Genomic DNA, 23,641 nt, shown 5'->3' on the forward strand with positions numbered 1-23,641 from the left:
CCCCAGGGCTTGGTGTTGGGCCCTGTTTAATATCTTTATCCATGATCCAGACGAGAGGATTGGGCACCCTCACTACGTTCATAGGTGACACCAAGCTGGGTGGGAGTGTGGAGGGCAGGAAGGCTCTGCAGAGGGATCTGGACAGGCTGGATCCATGGGCTAAGGATAATGGGGTGAGGGTCAACAAGGCCAAGTGCCAGGTCCTGCCCTTGCGTCACACTAGCCCTGTGCAACTCCAGAGTGGCTGGCAAGCTGGAAAATGCCCTGGAGGTGCAGGTGACAGTGGCTGGACGTGAGCCCAGGTGTGCCCAGGTGGGCAAGAGGCCAATGGCCCCTGGGCTGTCCCAGCCATGGTGTGTCCAGCAGGCCCAGAGCAGTGACTGTCCCTCTGTGCTGGGACCTGTGAGGCACCTTGAGCGCTGTGTCCAGTTCTGGGCCCTCACAGCAAGAGAAACATTGAGAGCTGGAGCATGTCTGGGGAAAGGAACGGAGCTGGGAAGGGGCTGGAGCCCCAGGAGAGGCTGAGGGAGATGGGAAAGGGGCTCAGCCTGGAGCAAAGGAGGCTCAGGGGGGACCTTGTGGCTCTGCACAAGTCCCTGACAGGAGGGGGCAGCCGGGGGGGGGTTGGGCTCTGCTCATAGGGAACAGAATGAGAAGAAACAGCCTCCTGGTTATGGCTGAAATGCTAAAATAAGGAGCAAGTTCCACTGTGCCCAGTGCTCTGTAGAGACAGCTGTTATCAGTTCCTTTTGCCAATAACACGCATCCTGTGAATACATTTACATGGGAATTGGGATCCTGCTGATCTGCAAATCAAAGTAAAATATGATGTTTCTTTATGCAGAGCGTGTGATGCTGCAAGATGCACAGGAAGGAGCCTGAAGGAATCAAGGTGATATGTCCCTCCCTTATGAAGAGACCAAAAAACATGGGAAAAGGGCAGAAAATTAGAGTCAAGGTGGGCCAGGAAGCTCCCTCTTGCCTTCCTCCTTTCTGAGGATTTAGTGAAGGGAGCCCAAATGGAGTGGGAGTTATAGGGAATTTAACAAGGGTTTGGAGAAGGGCACAAAGAGGCACAGGGAGTTGAACCAGCACTTTTCTCCACCCAGATCTGCAAAGGACAATGCTGCTTTGCAGCCAAGTTGTTTCACCTCTTAATCCTGTTCCTTCCTCACATCCCCCCTTAGGAGGTCAGTGTCATGCAAGAACAAAGATTAAGTGACGATTAAGAACATTTAAGTGAAGATTAAAGATTAAGAACAAAGAGTGAGTGAAAAATCATGAGTAGAAAACATTTGTGGCAAGGAGCTGCTGTAACAGCTCCCAAAACAGCAATTTCCCTCTATCCAGTTATGTGTAATCCCCAAAATTGATCCCAAGTGGAGAAGAGTGGCTCGTGCCTACACTGCTGAGGTCTCTGGGCTGCTCTGACTACATCCAAATCAACTCCTGGTGGAAACCTTCCGGCTGCTCCTCAGCTGAGCAAATGCTGAAGCCCATCCATAGGTCCTGCTAATCTGTGCTACCTGAGATTGAGTTTTGATGTTAATCTTTTCATGTTTTTTTTTCAACAGATAACCAACCAAAGAAAAAAAAAAAACCCATAAAAACAAAAGTGGGAACTACTTAAATTCCTGGTTCCAAGTGCATCATGGAAGTTTCATAAACCAACCTGCACAGTTTCTTTTCAGGACCGATGGAATGAGTCACCTGCTATATTTGCCATGTTTGCCATGTAAAAGGCAAACAGGGATGCTCAGGTGGGGGTTGTGGCATTTGCCTACTGACCTGCAGGCTGAAAAAGCCACACTTCTGGAAGTTATGGAAAGGAGTTTGTTTTTTCCAGCAGCACACACGTGTGGCTGCAGAGCCAGCCTGGCAGCTCCCGCTCCCCTCCGCCTCTCTGCCCCCACACCACCCACACAGCACATGGACACGCTTCCAGAGCAACAGGAACCACATTACTTGGGAATCATTAGTGAACGTTGGCGGCTCTGCTGCCAAGGGGGATGGACCAGGCTCTCAAACAGCTTTTCCCTGGAGTGTGTGTGGCTCCTTTTCCATGTGAGCTCCCACTGCCATCCCGCTGCAGCCCTTCCTGGCTCTGTGCTGCCCAGAGCTCTGCCATGCCCAGCACCTGTGCAGCTCTTTGCTGGAAGGGGAGCAGAGATCCTGCTAGGAATAACCTTTATCCCCAAGTGCCAGCTCACCTTCCTGCTGAAAGAGCAGATGGAAATGAGCAGAGCAGAACAGAATCATTTAGGCTGGAAAAATCAAGCCCACCCATAAACCTTACACTGCTGAGTCCACAACTTGTTGCCTAGGAACAGAGTCTGACCCTCACCAGCTGCTCCTTCCTGTCAGGGAGTTGTGCAGAGCCACAAGGTCCCCCCTGAGCCTCCTTTGCTCCAGGCTGAGCCCCTTTCCCAGCTCCCTCAGCTGCTCCTGGGGCTCCAACCCCTTTCCCAGCTCTGTTCCCTTCTCTGGACTCACCTCAGCCCCTCAATACTCACTCTGTGCACTTGGCTGTGAATTCCCTTTAATGTGGATGTCTGTCGTGGGAATTCATATTTGTTGGGTGAGACAGATCTTGTCTGTTGGGAAATTCTTCATCCTGGTCAGGCCACTGGAGCTGTGCAGTGTCCCCAGGTGGCTTCAGGTGTGGCTGTGGTGTCTGTACAGCTGCTCTCTGGTGATACAGGGCTAGTGCTGGTGTGGTCATAGGGGATACCAGAGGGAGCAGGAGCTTTCCTGGAAATCTTCTCCAAAGCTTTTTTCCCAAAACTTCTGCAGAAGCTCCTCTGTTAATTTGGCCCTGGAGTGCTCATCTGCCTCCCTGGCTCTGGAAATGTTTTGTAGACACAGGTGTTCCTCTTGGCTGGCTCTTCAGAGGGACTAAAGAGGGGATGTTTCCCAAACTGAAAACTGACAGTCAGTGTGACGTGCCTGTCTCCATCCATCATGACGACATGATTATTCTGTTGGCTCTTGCCAAACCCTGGCTTTTCCTGGCAACATCTAAATAGTGATCCCTCACGGTGTTCTGGACCTAGAGCAGTGGCAGCTGCACACAGGGAATGTCCCGTGGGTGGAAGAACTGCTGAAGAGCTGCCACGAGCATCCTCGGAACTCCAGCATGGCCAAGCCTGCCGTGACCCCACACTGCAGCAGTTACAGGAACAACTTGTTGCTCAGAAACGAGACATTCTCAAACGCATGGGGCTTTTCCGAGGAAAACGAAAGGGCAGGGAGCAGAGCCCATCTCCAGGAGGGCTGACCACCTCTCTGGGACAGCAGGAAGGTAAAACTCTCTGAATGCCTCTCCCAAAGCCATGTTGCTCCTTCTATGGTGTTTAACAGCTTTTCTTAACCAGGATGGTGCTTGATAGGGATTATCTTCTGGAACACATAACCCTGCTGTTGGCAGAGTGGGGTTGCACCAGGAGAGGTGGCTCTGGTTGCCCTCCCAGCTGCCAGGACTCAAGAGGTCGTGTCCATACAGGCCCTGCCAATCTTCATCTCCCCAAAGTGTTAGTGAGATCTGATGTGGCCAATGGAAGACAAAACCACTCCATGCAGGACCTGAAGGAATGTCAGGGAGCTGCGCTGGGGGGAGATTTAGGTTAGATAATAGGAAAAGGTTCTTCCCCCAGAGGGTGCTGGGGCACTGAACAGGCTCCCCAGGGAACACAGATGGCCCCAAGGCTGCCAGAGCTCAAGGAGAGTTTGGACAACTCTCTCAGGCACAGGGTGGGATTGTTGGGGTGTCCTGTGCAAGGCCAGGAGTTGGACTCCATGATCCTTGTGGGTTCCTTCCAGCTTGGGGTATTGTGTGATTCTACGATTCCATGATAGCCGGCAGGGCAGACACCCATCGGTGACAGTGACAAGCCTGGAGAGCAGTGTGGAGGTGTGGCTGCTACTGGCAGCAAGGGCAGTCATCACTATCCCTGGCAGCTCCCAGCTCTTTCAAATTCCCTGTGTGTGACTCACACTCCAACAGCAATCCCACAGCACATTCAGGTGGTTCAGTTCAGTAGCCAGGACAGTCTGGGGGTCCCAACTTCTCCTTCTGAGGCTGTTGTGGGAATCACAAGTGAGCTGTGAGACCTTGCATAAAGGAATCACAGATCACAGCAAATGTCCTGGTTGGAAATGAGAGGAAAAAATACAGACAAGGATTAGGTGCAGGAAATGGCTCTCCTGGGCCCTCCACAATCCGTTAAACAGGTTCTAATTGGCTCATTTTATAAAACACTGATATGGAGCTGGAAAGGAAATGTGAGGCTGCTGTGTAGTACAGACCTGACTGAAGGTACTTCAGATATGAGCCCAAGTGTGCTAGGAGCTTTTTGCTCTCTGCCTCCCAGACTCAAAAAGTGACCACAACCCACCACCAGGAATTAGGGGGTGAGGAGAGGCCTCATCAGGGCTGTGGGGAGATCTGACCCCTGCTCTGGAACATTGAAAGATCTGTTAGTGACACTGCAGGGCTGTGAGCAGGATGTGGATGTGATTGTAGGTGATCCTGCGCAGCCTGGAGAGGCCACGTGGTCCCAGGCCTCAGAGGCTCTCCTGTTCTTCTCTCCATGCACTTCACAAGCCTAAATGCATTATTTAACTGCTCTCTTTTTAAAAGACTGGGGCAGAGGTTTGCCTGAGATGATTATTGCTACTACTTGCAGAATTAAACTGGGGATTAAAATAGATTTTATTTAATTAACCTGAATGAAATAAATGTTTGTGTCTGATTCAGTCTCAGGAGAGGTGTCAGAGCAGACAGTGCCGGTAAAACTGACTGACCTGTGCTTTTTCCAGTGGGATGAGCACAAAAATCTCTCTGTGGCATCTAGAGAAGATTCCTTAATCTCCTTAACCTGTCTCGGGGACACACTTGGCTGCCAACAGCGCAGCAATGCAGGGCTGGGGCTGGGATTGCAGAGCTGAGTGGTTGGAATCATGCTTGGGTGTTTCCATGTTCCAGTGGAAGTGAAAGCAGCCCGGGATTCGGTGAACAAAAGTACCACAAAGGCATGGATATTGCTGTTCCTCGGGTCCTGCTGCTGCCCTCAGCGACACGTGGCCCAAGTGCCCAGATCCGAGTTTCCTCATGCCAGCCGGCCTGTGGACAGCTGCATGCAGAAAACCCAAGAATTCCAAGAATTGCTCCATCTGCCTCCAAGTGCTTGCGAATCCAGCTCTAAAATCCTCACGCACCACCTGCGTCCTGGCTGTCTGTGGGAGTGATGGCAGCTAAGTGCTGAGACAGAGAGGGAAGTGCAGTGGGATTATCTACCTAACCCGCTTGTCCCACACTTTTCCTGAAAAGTGCACGCCCATTGATCCCAATAAACGCATCCCTCGGCCCTTCCCTTATCCAGAAGCATGGCAATCAGGAGGGAAGGCAGTTCAGTGCCACCCCTCTCCTCCCACACGAGGCCATCACCATCACCACAAACAAGGGTTCACTTCCACATGTTTCATAGAATCATGGAAGCATTGAGGCTGGAAAAGCCCTCTAACATCGAGTCCAACCATTAACCTGGCACCACCATGTTCGCCACTGGCTCGTAGCAGGAAGAGTGTGTCCAGCAGGCCCAGGGTTGTGCCTGTCCCCTGTGCTGGCACTGCTGAGGCTCCTCAAGAGCTGTGTCCAGTTCTGGGCCCCTCAGTCCAGGAATGACATTGAGGGGCTGGGGTGAGTCCAGAGAAGGGAACAGAACTGAAGATGTGTCTGAAGTGCCAGGAGCAGCTGAGGGAGCTGGGAAAGGAGCTCAGCCTGGAGCAAAGGAGGCTCAGGGGGGACCTTGTGGCTCTGCACAAGTCCCTGACAGGAGGGGGCAGCCGGGGGGGGTCGGGCTCTGCTCGCAGGGAACAGGGACAGGACAAGGGGAAATAGCCTCAAGATGTGCCAGGGGAGGTTCAGGTGGGATATCAAGGAGGAATTTCTTCACAGAAAGGGTGGGCAGGCCTTGGAAGGGGCTGCCCAGGAAGGTTTGGAGTCCTCATCCCTGCAGGTGTCCAAGGAATGCCTGGACATAGCACTCAGTGACCTGGGCTGGGTGACAAGGTGGGGATCGGTCACAGGTTGGACATGATGATCTTGGAGGTGTTTTCCAGCTGTAATGATTCTGCAATTTTGTGAACTATGTCCCTAAGTGTCCCATCCACACACCTGAACCCTTCCTTTTGCAGCAGCACCCAAACACCCACACAACCAAACACGGAACACCCAACCCCCACCCTGCAGTTGTTTCTGTTGCTGAATAAGGTGGAAACATTCAGAAAAGTGCTGGGAAGCACTGCATTAATCCTTTTTTTTGGACACACCTCTTCTCCAGACATTTTTATTCCAGCTCTCCCATTCAACCACCTGCTGCTGTTACACCCCTGAAGATACAAACTGGAGGTTTTCCTACACCACATCAGACGGTGGTGTAGAAGCCCAGCAGTCCAGGAGAGGAATCCTGAAGGACTTAGGCTCTGTAAAAACGAGTCCTACACCACTTGACTCCAAAGGCTGGTTCAAAGGTGAGTGTTAGTTTTCTTATTGCCCCATGGGATAAGAGGAGTAAGAAACTGTAGTGCTGTATTAGTCATTCTTGAGAGAGTCATTAACTCTTATTTGTACGAAACATATTTTTCAGGGGCTGAACTATCACCTGTTGGAATGTTTAGGAACTAACTGAGGAGAGAGGGGGCCAGGGATGTGGATGGGGAGCAGGCAGGGATGGGTGAGAAGCCACAAATGATACATTTATTATGGAAAATTTAGACCTATTTTATTTATGCACACTTCATACATATATAGATACAGGGGTATATGGGAGTATATAAAATTACACACTCATTATGTGTTATTCCAAGGGGAAATGGGTTCAAACTGAAGGAGTTGGTTTATATTAGATATTAGGGAAAAAAAAAAAATCTTCCCTGTGAGGGAGGTGAGGCCCTGGCACAGGGTGCCCAAAGAAGCTGTGGCTGCCCCTGGATCCCTGGCAGTGTCCAAGGCCAGGTTGGACACTGGGGCTTGGAGCAGCCTGGTACAGTGGAAGGTGTCCCTGCCCATGGCAGGGGGCGGGATGGGACGGGCTTTAAGGTCCCATCCAACCCAAACCACTCCACGATTCCATGATGATCCCTTCACATAAATATACACCCACAAAGGCGTAGCTCTGTGTACAAACCATTCTCTAATAAGATATAATTAAACGACTAATAAGATTTATCCGTAAATACGAATAACCACCTCAACCCGCGCCCGTTGCGCAGCGGCGCTCGGGCGGGCGGGCGGGGCGCGGCGGGGCCCGGGGGCTGCGGCGGGGCCCGGGGGCTGCGGCGGGGCCCGGGGGCTGCGGCGGGGCCCGGCCCGCGGAGGGGAGGGGAGAAGGCGAATCCAGCCCCGGAGCTGCGGAGCCGCCCCGGCCGGGCGGGGCTGAGGCCGCGGGTCCCGCCCCTGCAGCCGCGGCGCGGCCCGGCCCGGCCCGGCATGAGGCTGAGCCGGGCGGCCGTGCTGGCACAGGCCAAGGCGGCCGCGCTCGACGGTGTCCGCCGCCTCAACTGCTGGTGGGCGCGGGGACAAGCAGAGACGGGCCGGGGGACAGGGACTGAGGGGGGTACAGGCAGGGGTGACGAAGGAGGACAGGCTCGGATGAGGCTGAGAGGACAGTGATGGAGGGAGGGCGGGGATGGAGAGGGGACAGGCAGGCCTGGGGGTGGGGGCACAGGCAGGGATCAGGAGAGAGGACGGGCAGGGATGGATGAGGGGTGGCAGGCAGGGCTGAGGCTGGCGACACAGGCAGAGATGGAGAGGGGGGTTCAGACGGGGCTGGGAAGGGGAGACAAGGATGGAGGGAGGGCAGGAAGGGCTGGGGCTGGGTGTCAGGCAGGGATGGAGAGGCGGGACAGGGCTGGGGAAGGGCAGACAGGCAGGAGTGGGGAGCAGGCAGCGCTGGGTGAGGGGGGTCAGGTAGGGCCGGGTGAGGCAGAACGGGCAGGGCTGGAGAAGGGGAGGCACAACAAGGCCTGTGACAGACTGTGCCGGAGCTGTTTGGTGGGGCCAGGCTGGGGGCTGGGGCTGTGACCCCGGCTGGGGGGGGTGCAGGGGGAGGCTCAGCCCTGCTGTGCTCTCCCTGACCCCCCTCTCCTCTCGCAGGGGCAGCCACCTGACAGATGTAAGTACTGGAGGAGCCAGAGGAGCCTGGGCCCGCAGCCGGAGTGGGGACACCATGGAGGCGATGGGGTTGGCAGGGCACGGGGGAGGGCCTGGCTTTGGGCTGGCCCATTGCTTGTGAGCTGCAGGGCTTCTCAGGGTTGATTAGCGTCTCACACTATAAAAAAAAAGGGATTGCTTCTGTTTCCACATTGGAAAATTTCTCTCCAAGGCCCAGCATGAAGCCCCGGAGAGCAGGACCCCGAGTCCTACCTCTGTGGTGATTTTGGATGAGGTTCTGTTGCTAAGGGAGGGCTGGCAGGGGTGGGAGGGAGCCTTTCCTGCGTGTGGAGGCTGCAGAGTTGCTGGAGCAGAAGAACAATGGGACGCTGGCTGGTATCTGCACTTCCACTCCTGAGCAGAGGCCGGAGGAGCTGCTGACGCTGCACTTGCTGTGTCAGAAAATCTCTGGTGCTGTTAAGCTTGGGTTAGACTGAAGCAAACCCAAATTCCTGGTGGTGCTTCTTGTGATTTCAATTGGGTTTATTTGTATTTTCCCCCACGAGTGCCAACTTGTTGTTTCTGTCTCTTCCTGCCCAGATATCCATATGCCGGGATTTGCCCAACATCGAGGTGATCACGTTCAGGTGAATGCCAGTTTGCCAGCTTTGGAGAGGGCAAGGAATTCACCTTTTCCTGGGGATGGTTTCTTCCCACATTGCTGGGGTTGTGTGTGTGAGCTGCCTGGCTCTTCATGCCCCACTTCTCAAGCAGCAGGGATACAGAAATGATTATTCCTCAGTAGCTCCTCTGCACCATTCCCTGTGCTCCTTGAGAAAATACTCCCTGTTTTGACAAGTGATAAAACCCCTTAGGATTGTTGCTCCTGAAGTTCTATTCCACAGTTTGGACAGGGATCTTCTTGGCCTCTGTATGTGGCCTGTTTCCAAAATGCTTGTTGAAATATTTCATGGATTTCTTTGAGCTTCTCCTTTCCATAATACACCCAACTTTCACTTACCCTGGGGATCCCATGGAGCCAATGCCCTGCAAATCCGAGCCTTTTAACTTGGGAATCTTACATGGGTTCTCCTTGGGTGGGTCTGAGGAGAAAAGGGGGCAGGTTTGGGGGGAGCAGAGGCTCTTTGTCATCCTCAGCAGAGCGGAGCGATGCCCCTTCCAATTCTTCCCTCTGTTGACAAAGATGAAATGCCACAAGCCACGGGCTGGGGTGAGGCTGGGGTGAGGCAGTTTCAGGAGAGGGAAGTGCTGTGCTCCCTGGTGGCTGGGGCAGCGAGGGCGCGGTGGGCTCTGACCGTGTCTCCGCAGCGTGAACGGCATCTCGGACCTCGAGCCGCTGCACCGGTGCCAGAACCTGAGCGAGCTGTACCTGAGGAAGAACAACATCACGAGCCTGGATGAGCTGTTCTACCTGAAGGCGCTGCCACGGCTGCGGGTGCTGTGGCTGGCAGAGAACCCCTGCTGCGGGCCCGACCCCCACCGCTACCGCATGACCGTGCTGCGCAACCTGCCCAGCCTGCAGAAGCTCGACAACCAGGGTGGGCTTTGGTCACCTGCAGCAGGAAAATGGGGATGTGTTGGCTGCTCTCAAAGGCATCCTTTGAGTTTTCCTAGAGTCAGGAGGTGTTAGGGGTTGGTTAGATTAAGTGCTTCTAAACTGTTTTCTCTCTTTGTCTTCTCCTTTCTCTTCCCCTTTCCCATCTGCTTCCTCTTCCTCCTTCCCCTTTTTCCTTCTCCATCCCTATCCCCTTCCCTATCCCCTATCCCCTTTCCCTTTCCCTTTCCCTTTCCCTTTCCCTTCCCTTCCCTTCCCTATCCCCTTCCCTATCCCCTTCCCTATCCCCTTCCCTTCCCCTTCCCTATCCCCTTCCCTATCCCCTTCCCTATCCCCTTCCCTATCCCCTTCCCTATCCCCTTCCCTTCCCCTTCCCTATCCCCTTCCCTATCCCCTTCCCTATCCCCTTCCCTTCCCTATCCCCTTCCCTTCCCTTCCCTTCCCTTCCCTTCCCTTCCCTTCCCTTCCCTTCCCAATCCCTTCCCCACTGTAGCAGGAATGAGTGCCTCATTATAGCTCAAACCGTACCACTAATTAGTGGTTTTTAGCGCTCTCTCTTTGCTGTGGCCAGACAAAGGTTCTAGAACTGCATCTGCTGCTTTAGAAAAGCTGCTCTGTTTTTTATTTCCCATCCGGTAGCAGCAATTTGGTGGCTTTCGGAGCCTTCTCCAGAGACAAAAAACAGCAAAGCATGTTTGCATCCCTCCCTGATACCCTTCTCACTTTGAGAGGCTGGTGATTGCTTCCAGCATTCTCCTGCACAGGTTTCACTGCAGGAGGAGGGTGAAAGCAAAATGCCAGACAATTTTTGGACCAAACCCCTTGGGAACAGCTCTGCAGCAGCAGAACCTGCCCTGTTAGAGATGCTCTTCCCCTGGGCTGCTGCAGTTCATAGCAGCAGGTGTTTGTTGTGGCCTTTGCAGCTGTGACAGAGGAAGAGCTGTCGCAGGCCCTGGTGGATGGCGTGGAGATCACGGCCCCCCCAGCCCGGAGGAGTGTGGAGAACGGCTGGTCTGAATCCTCCACATCCAGCACTGCCGGAGCCACGACGGAGCCCCGGAGCGAGCTGCTCAGCTGCAGCCTGGAGGAGACAAAGTGAGGGCTGGGGAGCTGCCAGTGTTTCTGTTTCTGCGTTTCTGGGCTGAGCTCGTGTAGCAGGAAAGGACCCTGACATTGCAGGGTGCATTGCAGGCCGGTGCAGGCCTGTTCTGGTTACTGCAGTGGAGCTGTGCTGGTTCAGTGGCACTGCTGGGGCTGCTTCTGTGTCTGCCAAACAGGTTGTGCTGTGGGGGGTGACTCGAGCTCACCAGCTGCATGTGCAGTCAGGGATGGATCCTCTCTCATCTGGGAGCTCCAGTCCATTTCCTGGAGTCCTCTAGCTGGATATTTATTCCTTGCATGGTTGCCTGTGATGAGGAAGGATTGACCTGGCAGAGGAAGGTTCTCCCAGCCGGTCATAATAACATTTGCTTTTCCTCCCTTTTTTTAGCAAAACTCAGGAGGAGCTTGATATGAAGCCTGTTCCCAGGGATAAATATTCCTCCTTTTCCCCTCAAGAGACAGATTGCAGCCACAAGAAGAGAGTGAGTATCTTTTAAAGACAAATTGCTTTTCCTTGTATGTGGGGCTGAGCCCCAGCATTGAAGGATGTGAAGAACCTTGGATGACCCCCAGAGGAGGGGAACAGAGCTGATGCCGGAGCTGGAAGAAATGTCCAGGAGCAGCTGAGGGCTCTGAATTTGTCTGGTTTGGAGAGAAGGAGGCTGAGGGGTGACTTCATCTCCCTCTGCAACTTCCTGAGGAGGGGATGTGGGGAGGGAGGTGCTGAGCTCTTCTACCTGGAATCCAGCAATAGGAGACATGGGAAAGGTTCAAAGTTGTGCCAGGGGAGGTTCAGACTGGACATTAGGAAGTGTTTCTTTAGCAGGAGGAGGGTAAAACCTTGGGAAGGATCTGCTGAACAGGAAGCTTAGGTGGTTGCTCAGCCCCCTCTATCGTGTAGCCTTGGATGAACCTGGATTTTGGTGATTAGCTGGGAATTGCTGAGTGCTGGACTTGGTGCCATCACATCAATCAGCAGCGCAAGATCTAACCCACGCTGCCTCACTCTGCCTTAGCTGCCTACAGCAGCACCACAGGCTCTGACCATTAAAAAAGGGGGAAATGGTCCCCCATTGCAGCTGGAGCGGTTCAGGTTGGATGTTGGGCAAAAGATTCTCCCTAGAAGGACAGTTATTTAGGCTGTGGAATCTCTCCCTGGAGTTCTTCAAGACATGGTTTGACAGAACCACGGCCCGGTGTTGGCAGTGGTCCTGTGGTGGTAGCAGGGCTGGGGACCCTCAAGGGTCCCTTGCACAGAGCACCAGCTCTGCTCATTCCTCAGAGCAGAGGGCTTCTGTCCTTTCCCATCCTACACACGCTGGGGAGCGAGGGCGGCAGCTCCTGAATGTGCCTTTCCTTACAGAAGCCGGGCTGGAGCGTGGCCGGCAGCCAGAGGCGTGTGGCCAGCCGGCGCAGGGCTGGGCCGGATGGGTTTGTCCTGCATTCCAGCCTCGTCACGTGCCGCATGCAGCCTCTGCCTGTGTTTGCCCCGAGGGCTCGGCTGCTAGTCCCGCTCCCGTGGCTGCAGGTGGCTGTTCCAAACTGCTGCCAGCGGTGGTCGTGGTGGTGGTGGAGGAGTTCCTAGAAAGAGCAGGGAAAATCGAGTGTTCTTGTCCTGGCTGGCTGGTACAAAGCAGTGTCTGTCTTGTCCCGACAGAACAATGTCCTGAATGCCATCCTGCTTCTCATGAAGGAACTGGACGCAGAGGGGCTGGAGATCATCCAGCAGACCGTGGCGAGGAGGCTCCAGGCCTTCCAGAAGGAGTTGCAGGAGGAGTGACAACGCCCACCCCCATTCCAGCCTCCCTGGAGCCCCAGCCCCCAGCGCTGTCCTGCCCACACATCCCTGGCTGCAGCCAAAGCCTCGGTGCTCCCTGCTCTGCTTCCCGTGCGAGGGGCTGGGCTGGGATGCTCCTTCTCTGGAGATCTCCTGCTTGTGCAGCAGGCTCTGTCACTGTACCCTGTGTGGCTGGGGCTCTTGGATGGGAGCTGCAGGCAGATCAGCAGAGCAGAAGGGAACAAGGCTGCAGCCAGAGGTCCTGTGTGATCCGAGGGGGAGCAGAGCCTGCTGATGGCTGGGAAGGTAGGTCTCTGACCCTCAGCACAGCACCTCTGAGGGCACTCTGTACCAGAGAGATTTGGTGAAGTCTGACAGGGAGGCATTTCCTGAGATCGTCACCAAGAACTGTCTGGTGCAGGTGGTGAAGGTCAATGGCCAGTTATTAATTTATCTTCCAGCTCCTGGCTGACTTCTCAGGTCCTTGCTGGTGCACACAGCACCTGCTGTGGTGGTCAGGCAGCCCAAGGAAAGCTCGGAGCAGCCCAAAGGAAAGCTCGGAGCAGCCTAGGTGAACCAGAAATGACTCCCAGGTGCTGAATGCTCAGCTGTCCTCTCACCCACACGTTCCCTGCAGGCATTAGAGCAGCTTAAGGAAACATCCCAGTTAAAATGCCCTGAGCGTTGCTGCCTGCTTTGCACAGGCATCAGGGGTGGCTGTTGCTCTTTAACTGATAAAACTGCATTTACCAAGTTTTACAGAGCTGTTAAATCCAAACTAAACTGTTGTGACATACCAAATAAACCCAATTATCCCTCAAGGCCGTGTAAGTGGTGGCTGGAGTTCAGCAAAGGCCTGGCTGGGGGCACTGCTCCATTACCTCTGGTTCAGGGAATGCATTGTGAGCCCTTTGGAGCAGGAGGAGGGCTGGGAGCCCTGCGCCTTCCCGCTTCACTGCGCCTCTGGAACGGTGAGCCTGCTCTCAGCGCTGCTTTGCAGGGGCACTGGGCTGTCTGGGAACCTTCTGGCAACCGCAGCAAAGGTGAGGAGCAAAAGAGGTGCTGAGGAAAGCTCAGTGCAGATGGGCAGGACGATGGCCCCGAGATATGGGACACGAGCCCTCCGTGCCTCCCAGCACTGCACGGGCGATGTGGCCTTTCCATGGCCCCCCTGGCCCTGTTTGTGCAATGTCCGTGCTGCCAGGAAGGAATGCTCCTCAGAGATGCTGACAGCCCTGTGTCCACAAGCCTGTTTGCCTGACCTTGGTGGGAAGGGACACAGTTTGAACCTCGTCACTTGGGGGGAGATTTGCTGATGCCTTTAACTCCTCGAATGACCTTCGTTCTTGCCTTGTGTGTTAAACCCAGCTGCAGTTGTGTGATTTATGATGTCCCACACTTCCTTTGACAGCCAGGGCCTGGGAGACTCACCCTGCTGAGTGCAAGTCTTCTCCCAGGCCCCTGGCCTGTTCTTGTCAAGGAGCAGGGGAGCTGTTGTTGGGGTGAGCTGGACCCCCCCAGCTTTTCTGGGATGCAAGTGATCAAAGGAAGCGTCCATCGGGACTTGTTGGTCATGGGGCTGGTGGAGCAATCACTGTGCCCTTGAGGCCACACTTACTCAATTTCTGGAGAAACTGGGCTGCTCGCTGGCTATGTGCCGTGCTCGTCATCCTTGGCTGCTGCTGGTGTTGCCCTTGGAGCTCCCAACTGCTCCTTGCAGCATCCCAGCAAACCCTGGTGGGAGCCCGGCCCCTCCAGGCCCAGACAGCCTGCCTTGCGTTGCAGGATGCTCCTGGAGGTTTGCTCTGCCCTCTTTTCAGGGTGGGTTGGATGTGCTGGGAAGTCTGGGAGCACAGTCATATCCCCTCCTGCTCATCCTGGGAATGCAAGTGCCTGTCCATTTTCTCCCAGGAATTTGGCCCTCCAGGTACTTTTTTTGGTGGAAATGAGATATGAGGGCTGCAGTGACTCCTGTCCCTCAATGTGCAGCTGGTCTGAGCCTGGGGGCACCCCTGTCCCCATTCACATCCTAAACCTGGCTGCTGCAGAGCTGTGCTGCCGACAGATTTTCCACGTGACCTGCTCTCACCCTGCCCTGCCTCAGCCGGGAATATCGAGCGGTGAACGCAGATGATTCCCAGCTGTGGAAAATGCCAGCGGCCCTGCAGAGCCACTTCCCTTCAAACCATCCTCAGGGACTCTGAGAGCTGATGGTGAGGCAGGTGTGAGGCCCGTGGCTGAGGGAGGGAGGGAAGGAGTGGGCTGGGGTTCCCCCAAAGTGGAGTGGCACATGGGATAGTGGAAGAGCCCAATTCCACCCAGGAATTCCACCCCAAGTCTCTGCCTGGGGTCTCCAGAGCAGATACTCATTCAAGAGCAGCAATGCTGCCTCCATCACCAAGGTCTGCTATTTCAGGGGTCCAGGGAAGAAACAATAGTTACCATCTTCCTCCAGAGCCTAAAATGTGTCCAGTTAGGGGAAAAGCACTGAAATCATGGGATCATGGAATGGTTTTGGGTGGGAAGGGACCTGAAAGCTCATCTCATTCCACCCCTCCCATGGGCAGGGACACCTTCCACTAGCCCAGGGTGCTCCAAGTCCCATCCAACCTGGCCTTGGACACTTCCAGGGATCCAGGGGCAGCCCCAGCTTCTCTGGGCACCCTGTGCCAGGGCCTCAGCACCCTCACAGCTGAGAATTTCTTCCCAATATCCCATCTAACCCTGCAGCAGTGGGAAGTAATTTCCCCTTGGCTTGTCACTCCACACCCTTGTCCAAAGTCCTTCTCCAGCTTCCTTGTTGGCTCCTTCAGGCCCTGCAAGGCCACAATGAGGTCACCCCAGAGCTTCTCCTCTCCAGGTTGAACAATCCCAGCTCTCGCAGCCTTTCCTCCCAGCAGAGCTGCTCCATCCCTCTGCTCATCCTGGAGCCTCCTCTGGGCTCTCTCCAGCAGCTCCACGTCCTCCCTGTGCTGGGTCCCAGGGCTGGGGCAGCTCTGCAGGTGGGGTCTCACCTGAGGGGGCAGAGGGGCAGAATCCCAACCCCTTTCCTGCTGCCCACGCTGGGGCTCAGCCCAGCACAGGGGGGTTTCTGGGATGGGCCATGGCCAGCCCTCACCAGCTGCACCCCCAAGTCCTTCTCCAGGGGCTGCTCCATCTGCTCATCCCCAGCCTGGATTGATCCCGGGAGTTGCCCCGACCCAGGGGCAGCACCAGCACTTGGTGCTCTTAAACCTCATGAGATTCCCATGGGTCACTTCTGGAGCTCTGGATGGCCCCTCCAGGGAGTGCCACTCCCCCTCAGCCTGGTGGCACCTGCAAACCTGCTGAGGGTGCCTCGAGCCCTCTGGCTGTGGCAGTGATGCCGATATTGAATATCACTGGTCCCACTGCGGACCCCTGGGACACCACTGGGCACTGATGGCCATCGGGAGTGGCCCTGAGCCACTGCCCCTCTGGATGTGACCAGCCAGCCAATTCCTTATCCATCTAACAGTCCATCCACGGAATCCAGCTGTCTCCAATGCAGAGAGAAGGATGTTGGGTGGGATTGTGTCCAGGCTTGACAGAAATGCAGATAAATGACATCCATAACCCCTCCCTTGTGCACTGAGGGAGTCACCCCAGCAGAGGCGGCCAGGGGGCTGGTCAGGGGGAGCTTTCACTTGGGGACAGCTCCATGGGGAGGACAAAATAACGGCATGTTTGACCCCAAAGACTCTGATGCATCCTGGTGCTGGCACTGGCCCGGAGGCTGAAGCCGTCAGCCGACAGCCCCAGGAGGGACATGGCCTGGGAAAGGGGCTCCCTGTGACTGTCTGGTGCAGCCTGAGCGCGCGGAGCTCGGCCAGGCCGGCACGCTTGGCCGGCGCCCTGAGAAACTGCCTCACAAACAAGCACAGCACCACCCTAAAGCACTTGGGTGCTTCCCTTGAAGGTGGGAAACGAGTGATATTTCTCTGGAATTGTGAAGCAATTGCAAAAGGATGCTGACCTTGCACTCACCACGACCCGCACAGGGAGCCGAAGCTGCCTGTGGTCCCACTCTCCCAGGCTTTGAGGATGTACAAAACCAGGAAACTTCTTGGCCCGGCATTAACCCAGCTTGGGAAAACCATCAGGCTTTACTTGTCCCCCCACCCCTCCCTCATCCTGCCGCCCATCCCCCCTGCAATGACCACTCCAGGAGGCAGGTTTGGCTCCAGCAGGTTTTATCTCTAGAGGAGAGGAGCAGCGCCGCGGGCGGTGCGGGATCCGGGGGTCACGGAGCAGCGGTGAGGTGACGGACACGGCGCCCGCGGCCACGGTCGCAGCCAAGCGTCATGCAAGGGGACAGGGGCTCGCCAGGACCCCCGTGCTCAGCCCTCGAGACCCCCACGGGGGATGGAGCTTCACCGGGGCTCAGGGGCACCCAGAAGCCCCCGGGACCAGCTCCGACCCGCTCCGGGATGGCTCCGCATCCTTCTCACTCCCCTCCCGCACGTGGGGCAGGCGACTACAAGCAGCAGCAGTTGGCTCAGGCGGTCAAGCCGCTAAATAAGGACTCAAAATACCCCATCATTAAATAATAATAAACTATTAAGGGAAGATTAAGGGTCTGGGCTGCGCGGCTGGCTCAAGCAACTTTTCTGCATCCGCACAGGGACCAGACCCCGCAGCAGTGATTCGGGGCAGGATTGTGCCGTTCTGGGAGCCAGCACCAGGCTCTGCCTGCTGTAAGGGGTTGATGGCAAAGCTACAGGGCTACTGAGAACAGAGGGGACACAGTGCTCCCCCAGCAGCATATGGGCACGGAGAGGACACGGCAGGGGCTATGGGTCAGGCTGGTGGGACTAGAAGCCCTTCTCGATGCTGAGGGTGCGGCGGGTGACGTGCTCCATCTGCCCCGAGATGTACTCGGTGAGGCTGATCTGGTAGTTGGCGAGCATCTTCAGCATCAGCCGCAGGTTCAGCCACCACTGCTCCTGGGGCAGCCTGTGCCTGTGCAGGGGGACACAGCTCTAGAGGGGACACCTCGGGAAGGGTCCCCTGGGAGATAGTGAACCGCTGGGGCATGGGGACTTACTCAAAATCCGTGACTTTCTTGAGCTCCGTCACGGGGCTGAAGGCCACCACCTTCTTCCGCAGCCCGATCACACAGGCAGTGTCTCCAGAGTTGGCAAACACGCGCCCTGGGAGGGGGACACCCCACCTCACTGGGGGCCAAGCCTGGAAGCCTGGAGCAGCAGCCACCAGCCTCCCCCACCCTCCGTGGGAACCCCAGCCCTCGGCTCACCCTTGCTGTAGACTTGCTGCAGCTTCTCCGACATCCACAGCACCGCCTTCACTCCCAGCTTGGTCCCGTAGTTCCGGTCAAAGGGGGTTGGGGCTCCCCCCTGGGGACAAAGAAATGGGGATGTCAGGCCTGCCCAGCTCTCAGGGCCAGTGTGGCCCATGTCACCCCGTCCCCTGTACCTGCTGGAGGTGGCCCAGGACGTTGATCCTGCAGTCAAAGATGCCTTTGCCCTCAGAGGAGTACAGGTTGTAGAGGAACTCGGTGGTGTAGTGCTCGTGGCACTTCTCGTTGCTGGGGGGCAGAGGGAAGGGCTTGGGGGGCTGCTCCTTCCTCCAGCATCCCCAGGCCATTGTCCTCCTTTGTTTCCCATAATGCCTTTTTTGTGCTGTTTTGTTCTCCCTGAGGCCCAGAGCCCCAGCCTGTGTCCCCCAGAGGACCCTGGGGCTGGGGTGGGGACAGCAGCGGAGGCATCCAGCAGCCCCACGGCCAAGCGTGTGCCCACTGTGCCAAACCTCACCGTGCCCAAGAACCCTCTCTGGCCATGGGAAGGGCTCAGCTCTGGCCTTGCTCCCTGCCACGGGGCTGGGGTTTGCAGGGACTGTCCCCAAGGGCCCCCAACTCACCGCAGCACCAGCCCTCTCTGGATATCTGTCTTCATTTTGTCAGTCAAGTGCTCCACGTTGGCCTGCAAGATGAACACCAGGATGCTGGCAGCCATCCCGCAGCCCTCCGGTCCTGACATCCACCCAGCATCTGCACGGCATGGCTGTGCTCCCACAGCTCCTGCCCTGCTCTGGAGCCCTCCCTTCCCCAATTTTCCTTCTCATTTCAGCCAGAGAGCCGCTCCTGCCCACTCACCTTTAAGTCGTGGATAGTGAAGGGGTCTTCATAGACGTAGGCGGCGTCGGCGCCCACGGCGATGCCGGTGACCGTGGACAGGTACCCGCAGTAGCCCCCCATGGTCTCCACGATGAACACGCGACGCTTGGTGCCCGACGCCGACTGCTTGATGCGGTCGCAGCTCTGTGCCCAAAGCAGGGGAGGTCACACCAGGGCAAGCCACCTTTGCTTCCCCAGCACGGGCCATCGGCCACTCCAGGCCATGATGGAAGGTGGTGGAGCGGGGCGGCCCCGTGAGCTGTCCCCGTCCGTGTCCCTCACCTCCATAGCGGCGTTGACGGCCGTGTCGGAGCCCAGGCTGAAGTCGGTGCCGGGCACGTTGTTGCTGATGGTGGCAGGGATGACGCACATGACGATGCAGAGCTCCTCGTACTGCCCGCGCGCCTCCACCAGCTGCAGCACCCCCTCGTACGCCTGCAAGCGGCCGAGGGATTGGGAAATGCTGGCCCTGCAGCCGGATCCACATCCCAGAGAGATTCCTTTGGGACGCCCACAGCCACCCCGGCCCCCACTGAACCGAGGATTCCGCCGCACCTCAAAGCCCCCGATGACCAGCAGCCCCTGGATGTTGAATTTGCGCACGTTCTCCACAATCTTCTCCATGCAGGTCTTGGGCAGCGTCCTGTGGTGGGGAAAGGGGTGCAGACGGTGGGGTGAGCATGGTGGGAACACCTCTCCCCTATGCCCCTCTCCCCAGGGCCGCACTCACCGCTTGGTGCCCAGCATGGAGCCGCCGCGGCCCAGCCATCCCGCCACGTCGTGCCAGCCCACCTCGCGGACCTGCGGGCACCAGCGCCGGGTTAGGGGTGGGAAGAGCCCCCCCCGCCACCCTCCAAGCCCAACCCCATCCCCTGGGACAATCCCAGGCTCACTGTCCCCTTACCTGCCCCTTGGCCAGGCCCTCGAAGCCGTCGCTCACCACGTAGATGGTGTGTCCCTGGCAGATCCCGATGCGCACGGCCGAGCGCACGGCAGCGTTCATGCCGGCGGCCGGCGCTCCCACGTTCAGGATGGCCATGCTGAAGGGGCTCTACGGGGACAGGGATGGGAACAGCACATCCCTGCGTGTCCCCAAGGTGGCCATGGTGTGCCCTGCTGCTCCCTATCACCCCTCACCTTCTCCTGAGCTGGCTTCTGGTGTGCCAGCAGCTTGTAGATGTTCCAGTTGTTCTCAAAGCTCCTGCAAGGACACGGTGACATGTCCCCAAGGCACGTCTGGGAGAAGGGGGAGTCTCCCCAGTGCCCCTGGGGTGTGACTGGGGACATCCTTCTGGCTGCAGGAGCCAACAGCTTCCCCACAAGGAGAAGCCCCCATCCAAGAGGGATGTCTCCCCAAGTCCTGGTCCCTGCTCCTCACCTTCCACGGAGCTGGATGGCCTCCTCAAACCTCTTCTCATCCATGGCCTTCTGCACATCCTTTGTCTTGGGCCAGGAGAAAGATGCAGCACCGTGACACCCACATTCACAGGGAGAGGAGGGGGACCCCCACCCAAATTCCCCGGTACTCACCACCTGGACACACTCCATGAGCGGCAGCCGCACTGACTGGTTCCCGGAGAGGCTGACCACGCAGGCCGGGGTGTCCGGCGTGGCCTCCAGCAGCGCCATCACCGCCTCCATCCCCATCTTGCTGCTCTGCAAAGGGACAGGGGCACCTGTGACACTGGGGCCACCAGTGCCAGCTGGGTGGGATGCTCAGGGATGCTCCCTCTCACAGGCTTGGAAACCGCGTGGCTGCTGATTCACTGCTGGAAAGCCGATGGCTTTATTTAAAAATCCATTAAATTTGGAGTAAATGAGGAGAAACGGGTGCACAGCTCTGTCCAGCACAGCGAGGCCAAGCCCATCTGAGCCTCACCCTGGCTGGCAAATCCTTTCCTTTGGGTAGAGGGATGGCAGGAGCAGCCTTCCCCCTCTCCGTGTCCTCCCCTGGACCTACCAGCACGCGGTCAAAGGCGGACGGGGTCCCTCCGCGCTGCACGTGGCCGAGGACGGTGACCCGCGTGTCGAAGCCCAGGCGTTGCACCACCAGCTGTGGGGAAGAGGGGACATCACGCTGGGGACTGGCCAGTGTCCGTGGGTGCCAGGGCGGTGCCGGGGCGGTCACTCACGTCCTTCACGTAGTTGGAGGAGATGGGTTTGCCGCTGCGGTCGATGGCGCCCTCGGCGATGATGATGATGTTGAGCCGCGAGCCCCGGCTGCGTGTCTGGCACGAGGGGAGGACAAAGGGCCACCACGGCTCAGCCAGAGCTCACCGTGGGCCACGTGTGAGCACCCTCCCCTCCCTGCCATCCGTGCTGCCCCGGGGGTGGCTCAGGTCACGGGCAGCCGAGCCCCCGAGCCAGCGCTGCCCCTGGCACGCGAGGGCTGGATTTGCACTCGGCTGAGTGCCCCGGTTCACAGGGACAATGGCGGCAGCTCCCGAAGCTTCGCAGGGGCCGGGCACCGGCTGCAGGGCTCAGCCCGGGCCCCTGCGGGGACACCTCGGGGGGGAACAGGGGATGGGATGCTAGGAACCCCCCCTCACCTCCCCGAGCCTCTCGCACATGAGGTCCTCCCAGCCGTCCTCCGGAGGGGATTCAGGGATGAAGAGCCAGTCGGCGCCCGAGGCCAAGCCGGACACCAGCGCCAGGTACCTGGGGGGACACGGCGGTGGGAGCGCTGACCCCGAAACGCGGCATCCCGTCCCACCCGTGGGCTTCCCCACCCACGGGAGCTTACCCGCAGTGGCGACCCATCACCTCCAGCACGAACGTCCGCTGGTGGCTGCAAGGACCCGGGTGGGAAGAGAAGGAGGTGGGTGAGTGCGATGGCCGGGGCGGTGCAGCCCCCAGCCCCCAGCCCCGTCCCGCTCACCTCTGCGCCGTGGTGGTGATGGCGTCGATGACCTCCATGATGCGGTGCAGCGCCGAGTCGGTGCCGATGGTCATGTCGGTGCCGCAGAAGTCGTTGTCGATGGAGCCCACCAGCCCCACGATGTTCAGGCGGCAGTTCTCCCGCGCCACCTCCTCGCTGATCTGCCCTGGGGGGGTCACAGCCACCACACCGGTTATTTCAGGGCACTCACGTCCCCACCATCGTGGGGCCGGAGCCCAGCCCTCCTTGGGGTCACAGCACCGGGGTGACCCTCCGGACCTCACCACCCTCAAACACCTCCATCTACACCCCGGGGGCTGGGAGGGGCTCACCCACCATCTCGGACCAGCTCCTCCAGCAGCCCAGCCCATTCGGAGCGGAAGATGTCAGCGCCGGTGAGGCTGCCGTCGCCGCCGATGACGCACAGGTTGGTGATGCCGTGCTCCACCAGGTTGCGGGCGGCCCGGAGCCGGCCCGCACGCGTGGTGAAGGCCTTGCAGCGGGCGCTGCCGATCACCGTCCCGCCCTGGGGACAGAACGGGGCATGCAGCTCGTCACGCATGTTTGGGGGGCTGGGATCTGGGGTGCCACAGCCCCGTGGTGATGCTCACCAGCTGGATGATGTTGGAGACGCTGAGCCAGTTGGCTTGCTTGATGTTGTCACCCCCCTCCACCAGCCCCTCGTAGCCCTGCGGAGAAGCAGAGGGTGGAGGTGAGGGGTACCCCGGCACAGGGGGGTGGATCCCCCCAGCCATGATGGGGAGCAGGGGGTACCCCAACCTCATAGATGAGGAAGACCTTGGCTCCCACGTATATCCCCATGCGGGTGACGGCACGGACGGCGGCGTTCATGCCTGGAAAAGTGATATGTGAGCTGGAGTATTCCCATGGGATCCTGAGCCCCACATGGGATGGGATCCTATAGGTGACCCTGAGGTGTCTCCTTGAGTGGGCGGGGAGCCACGTGGGCTGAGACCGAGGAAACTCAGCGCACAGCTGGGCCTGGGGACGAGAAACTGCCCGGGAGCGAGTTGCTTATCCCGGGTGGGGGGGGGGGGACGGCGACGGGGACAGGGACGGACACACCCCCTCCGTGGGGCTCCCCCCGTGGGGCCCCTGCCCTCCCACGGCGACGGCCCGAGGGTGGCGGGGACGGGGCAGCGGGGCGGGTGTAGGGCACACGGGAGGGGGGTCCCCATCCGCCCGCCCCGGGGACGAGCGCGGGCCGCGGAGTCCGGCCCCGGGGGTCGCGGTCGCGGGCACGGACACGCGGGGAGGCCGCGGGCCCGGCCGAGTCCCCGCCCCGCCCCGCCGGGCGCACCTTGCGCGTCGCCGCCGCTGGTGAGGACGGCGATGGCCATCCCGGCCCCCGCCATCCGCAGCCGCTCCAGCTCCGCCGCCGCCATCGCTGCGCTCCCGGCACCGGCGCCGCGGACACGCCCCGGGACACGCCCCGGGACACGCACGGACCGCGGGGACACGCCCCGGGACACGCCCCGGGACACGCCCCGGGACACGCACGGACCGCGGGGACACGCCCCGGGACACGCCCCGACCGCCGCGGCGGCGCGACAGGCAGGGTGACGCGTCGCGCCATGTCGCGCCATGGTGTGCCGTATCGTGCCGGCCAGTGGGCACATGCCCCGCCATCCCGGAGCGCGCCATCCTGCATGGTGTCCATCCCAGAGTCTTGGAGGAATTGGCTGATGGAGCTGGACAGCCGCTCGCAAGGATATTTGAAAGGTCCTGGCTGTCCGGTCAAGTCCCAGGTGACTGGGAAAAAAAGGAGTCCTTGTCCCCATCTTTAAAAAGGGAGGAAAGGAGGAGCCTGGGAACCGGACCTACCGGCCCGTCAGCCTCCCCTCTGTGCCTGGGAAGATCAGCGGGCAGACCCTCCTGGAAGCTCTGCTGAGGACAGGAGGTGATTCGGGACAGCCAGCACAGCTGCACCAAGGGCAAGTCCTGCCTGACCAGCCCCCTGGCCGCCTCTGCTGGGGTGACTC

The 23,641-nt window shown here is 58.4% G+C and overlaps 2 protein-coding genes across 3 annotated transcripts; one reads left to right on the plus strand and one right to left on the minus strand.

Moving 5' to 3' along the window:
* The first annotated feature begins 7,452 nt into the window (after nucleotides 1-7,452).
* Nucleotides 7,453-13,427, plus strand: CFAP410 (cilia and flagella associated protein 410). Of its 2 annotated transcripts, XR_004242177.1 has the most exons (8): nucleotides 7,453-7,566; nucleotides 8,156-8,174; nucleotides 8,753-8,799; nucleotides 9,482-9,711; nucleotides 10,652-10,823; nucleotides 11,218-11,311; nucleotides 12,487-12,912; nucleotides 13,068-13,427. XR_004242177.1 is itself a non-coding variant. In XM_032120073.1 (7 exons), exons 1-7 carry the CDS (start codon nucleotides 7,490-7,492, stop codon nucleotides 12,607-12,609), a joined length of 762 nt encoding a protein of 253 aa, XP_031975964.1. In that variant the 5' UTR covers nucleotides 7,453-7,489; the 3' UTR covers nucleotides 12,610-13,427. The 2 variants fall into 2 exon arrangements, 1 of the variants encoding a protein (XP_031975964.1); XM_032120073.1 differs by having other exon boundaries at nucleotides 12,487-13,427.
* Nucleotides 13,428-16,800: 3,373 nt separating this feature from the next.
* On the minus strand, nucleotides 16,801-23,088 carry PFKL (phosphofructokinase, liver type). Its single transcript, XM_032119993.1, has 22 exons — nucleotides 22,960-23,088; nucleotides 22,419-22,492; nucleotides 22,250-22,327; nucleotides 21,975-22,164; nucleotides 21,639-21,804; nucleotides 21,504-21,548; nucleotides 21,310-21,418; nucleotides 20,893-20,988; nucleotides 20,721-20,813; nucleotides 20,291-20,416; nucleotides 20,139-20,203; nucleotides 19,898-19,961; nucleotides 19,665-19,811; nucleotides 19,491-19,561; nucleotides 19,316-19,403; nucleotides 19,043-19,195; nucleotides 18,740-18,904; nucleotides 18,505-18,566; nucleotides 18,061-18,172; nucleotides 17,882-17,981; nucleotides 17,672-17,777; nucleotides 16,801-17,586 (listed from the first exon to the last, which is right to left on the minus strand). Exons 1-22 carry the CDS (start codon nucleotides 23,042-23,044, stop codon nucleotides 17,439-17,441), a joined length of 2,343 nt encoding a protein of 780 aa, XP_031975884.1. The 5' UTR covers nucleotides 23,045-23,088; the 3' UTR covers nucleotides 16,801-17,438.
* Nucleotides 23,089-23,641: the final 553 nt, after the last annotated feature.

This window comes from Corvus moneduloides, chromosome 10 (assembly GCF_009650955.1).
Source record: "Corvus moneduloides isolate bCorMon1 chromosome 10, bCorMon1.pri, whole genome shotgun sequence".
NCBI lineage: Eukaryota > Metazoa > Chordata > Aves > Passeriformes > Corvidae > Corvus > Corvus moneduloides.

Excerpts from the sequence above, each read along its gene's own strand:
- CFAP410 (XM_032120073.1), top strand. The coding sequence starts at position 7,490 with ATGAGGCTGAGCCGGGCGGCCGTGCTGGCACAGGCCAAGGCGGCCGCG. Across the intron at positions 8,800-9,481 it reads ATCGAGGTGATCACGTTCAG|CGTGAACGGCATCTCGGACC; the intron begins GTGAATGCCAGT and ends GTGTCTCCGCAG. Across the intron at positions 9,712-10,651 it reads GCAGAAGCTCGACAACCAGG|CTGTGACAGAGGAAGAGCTG; the intron begins GTGGGCTTTGGT and ends TGGCCTTTGCAG.
- PFKL (XM_032119993.1), bottom strand. The coding sequence starts at position 23,044 with ATGGCGGCGGCGGAGCTGGAGCGGCTGCGGATGGCGGGGGCCGGGATG. Across the intron at positions 20,989-21,309 it reads TGTGCGAGAGGCTCGGGGAG|ACACGCAGCCGGGGCTCGCG; the intron begins GTGAGGGGGGGT and ends CCCTCGTGCCAG. Across the intron at positions 18,173-18,504 it reads CAGAGAGGGCTGGTGCTGCG|CAACGAGAAGTGCCACGAGC; the intron begins GTGAGTTGGGGG and ends TCTGCCCCCCAG.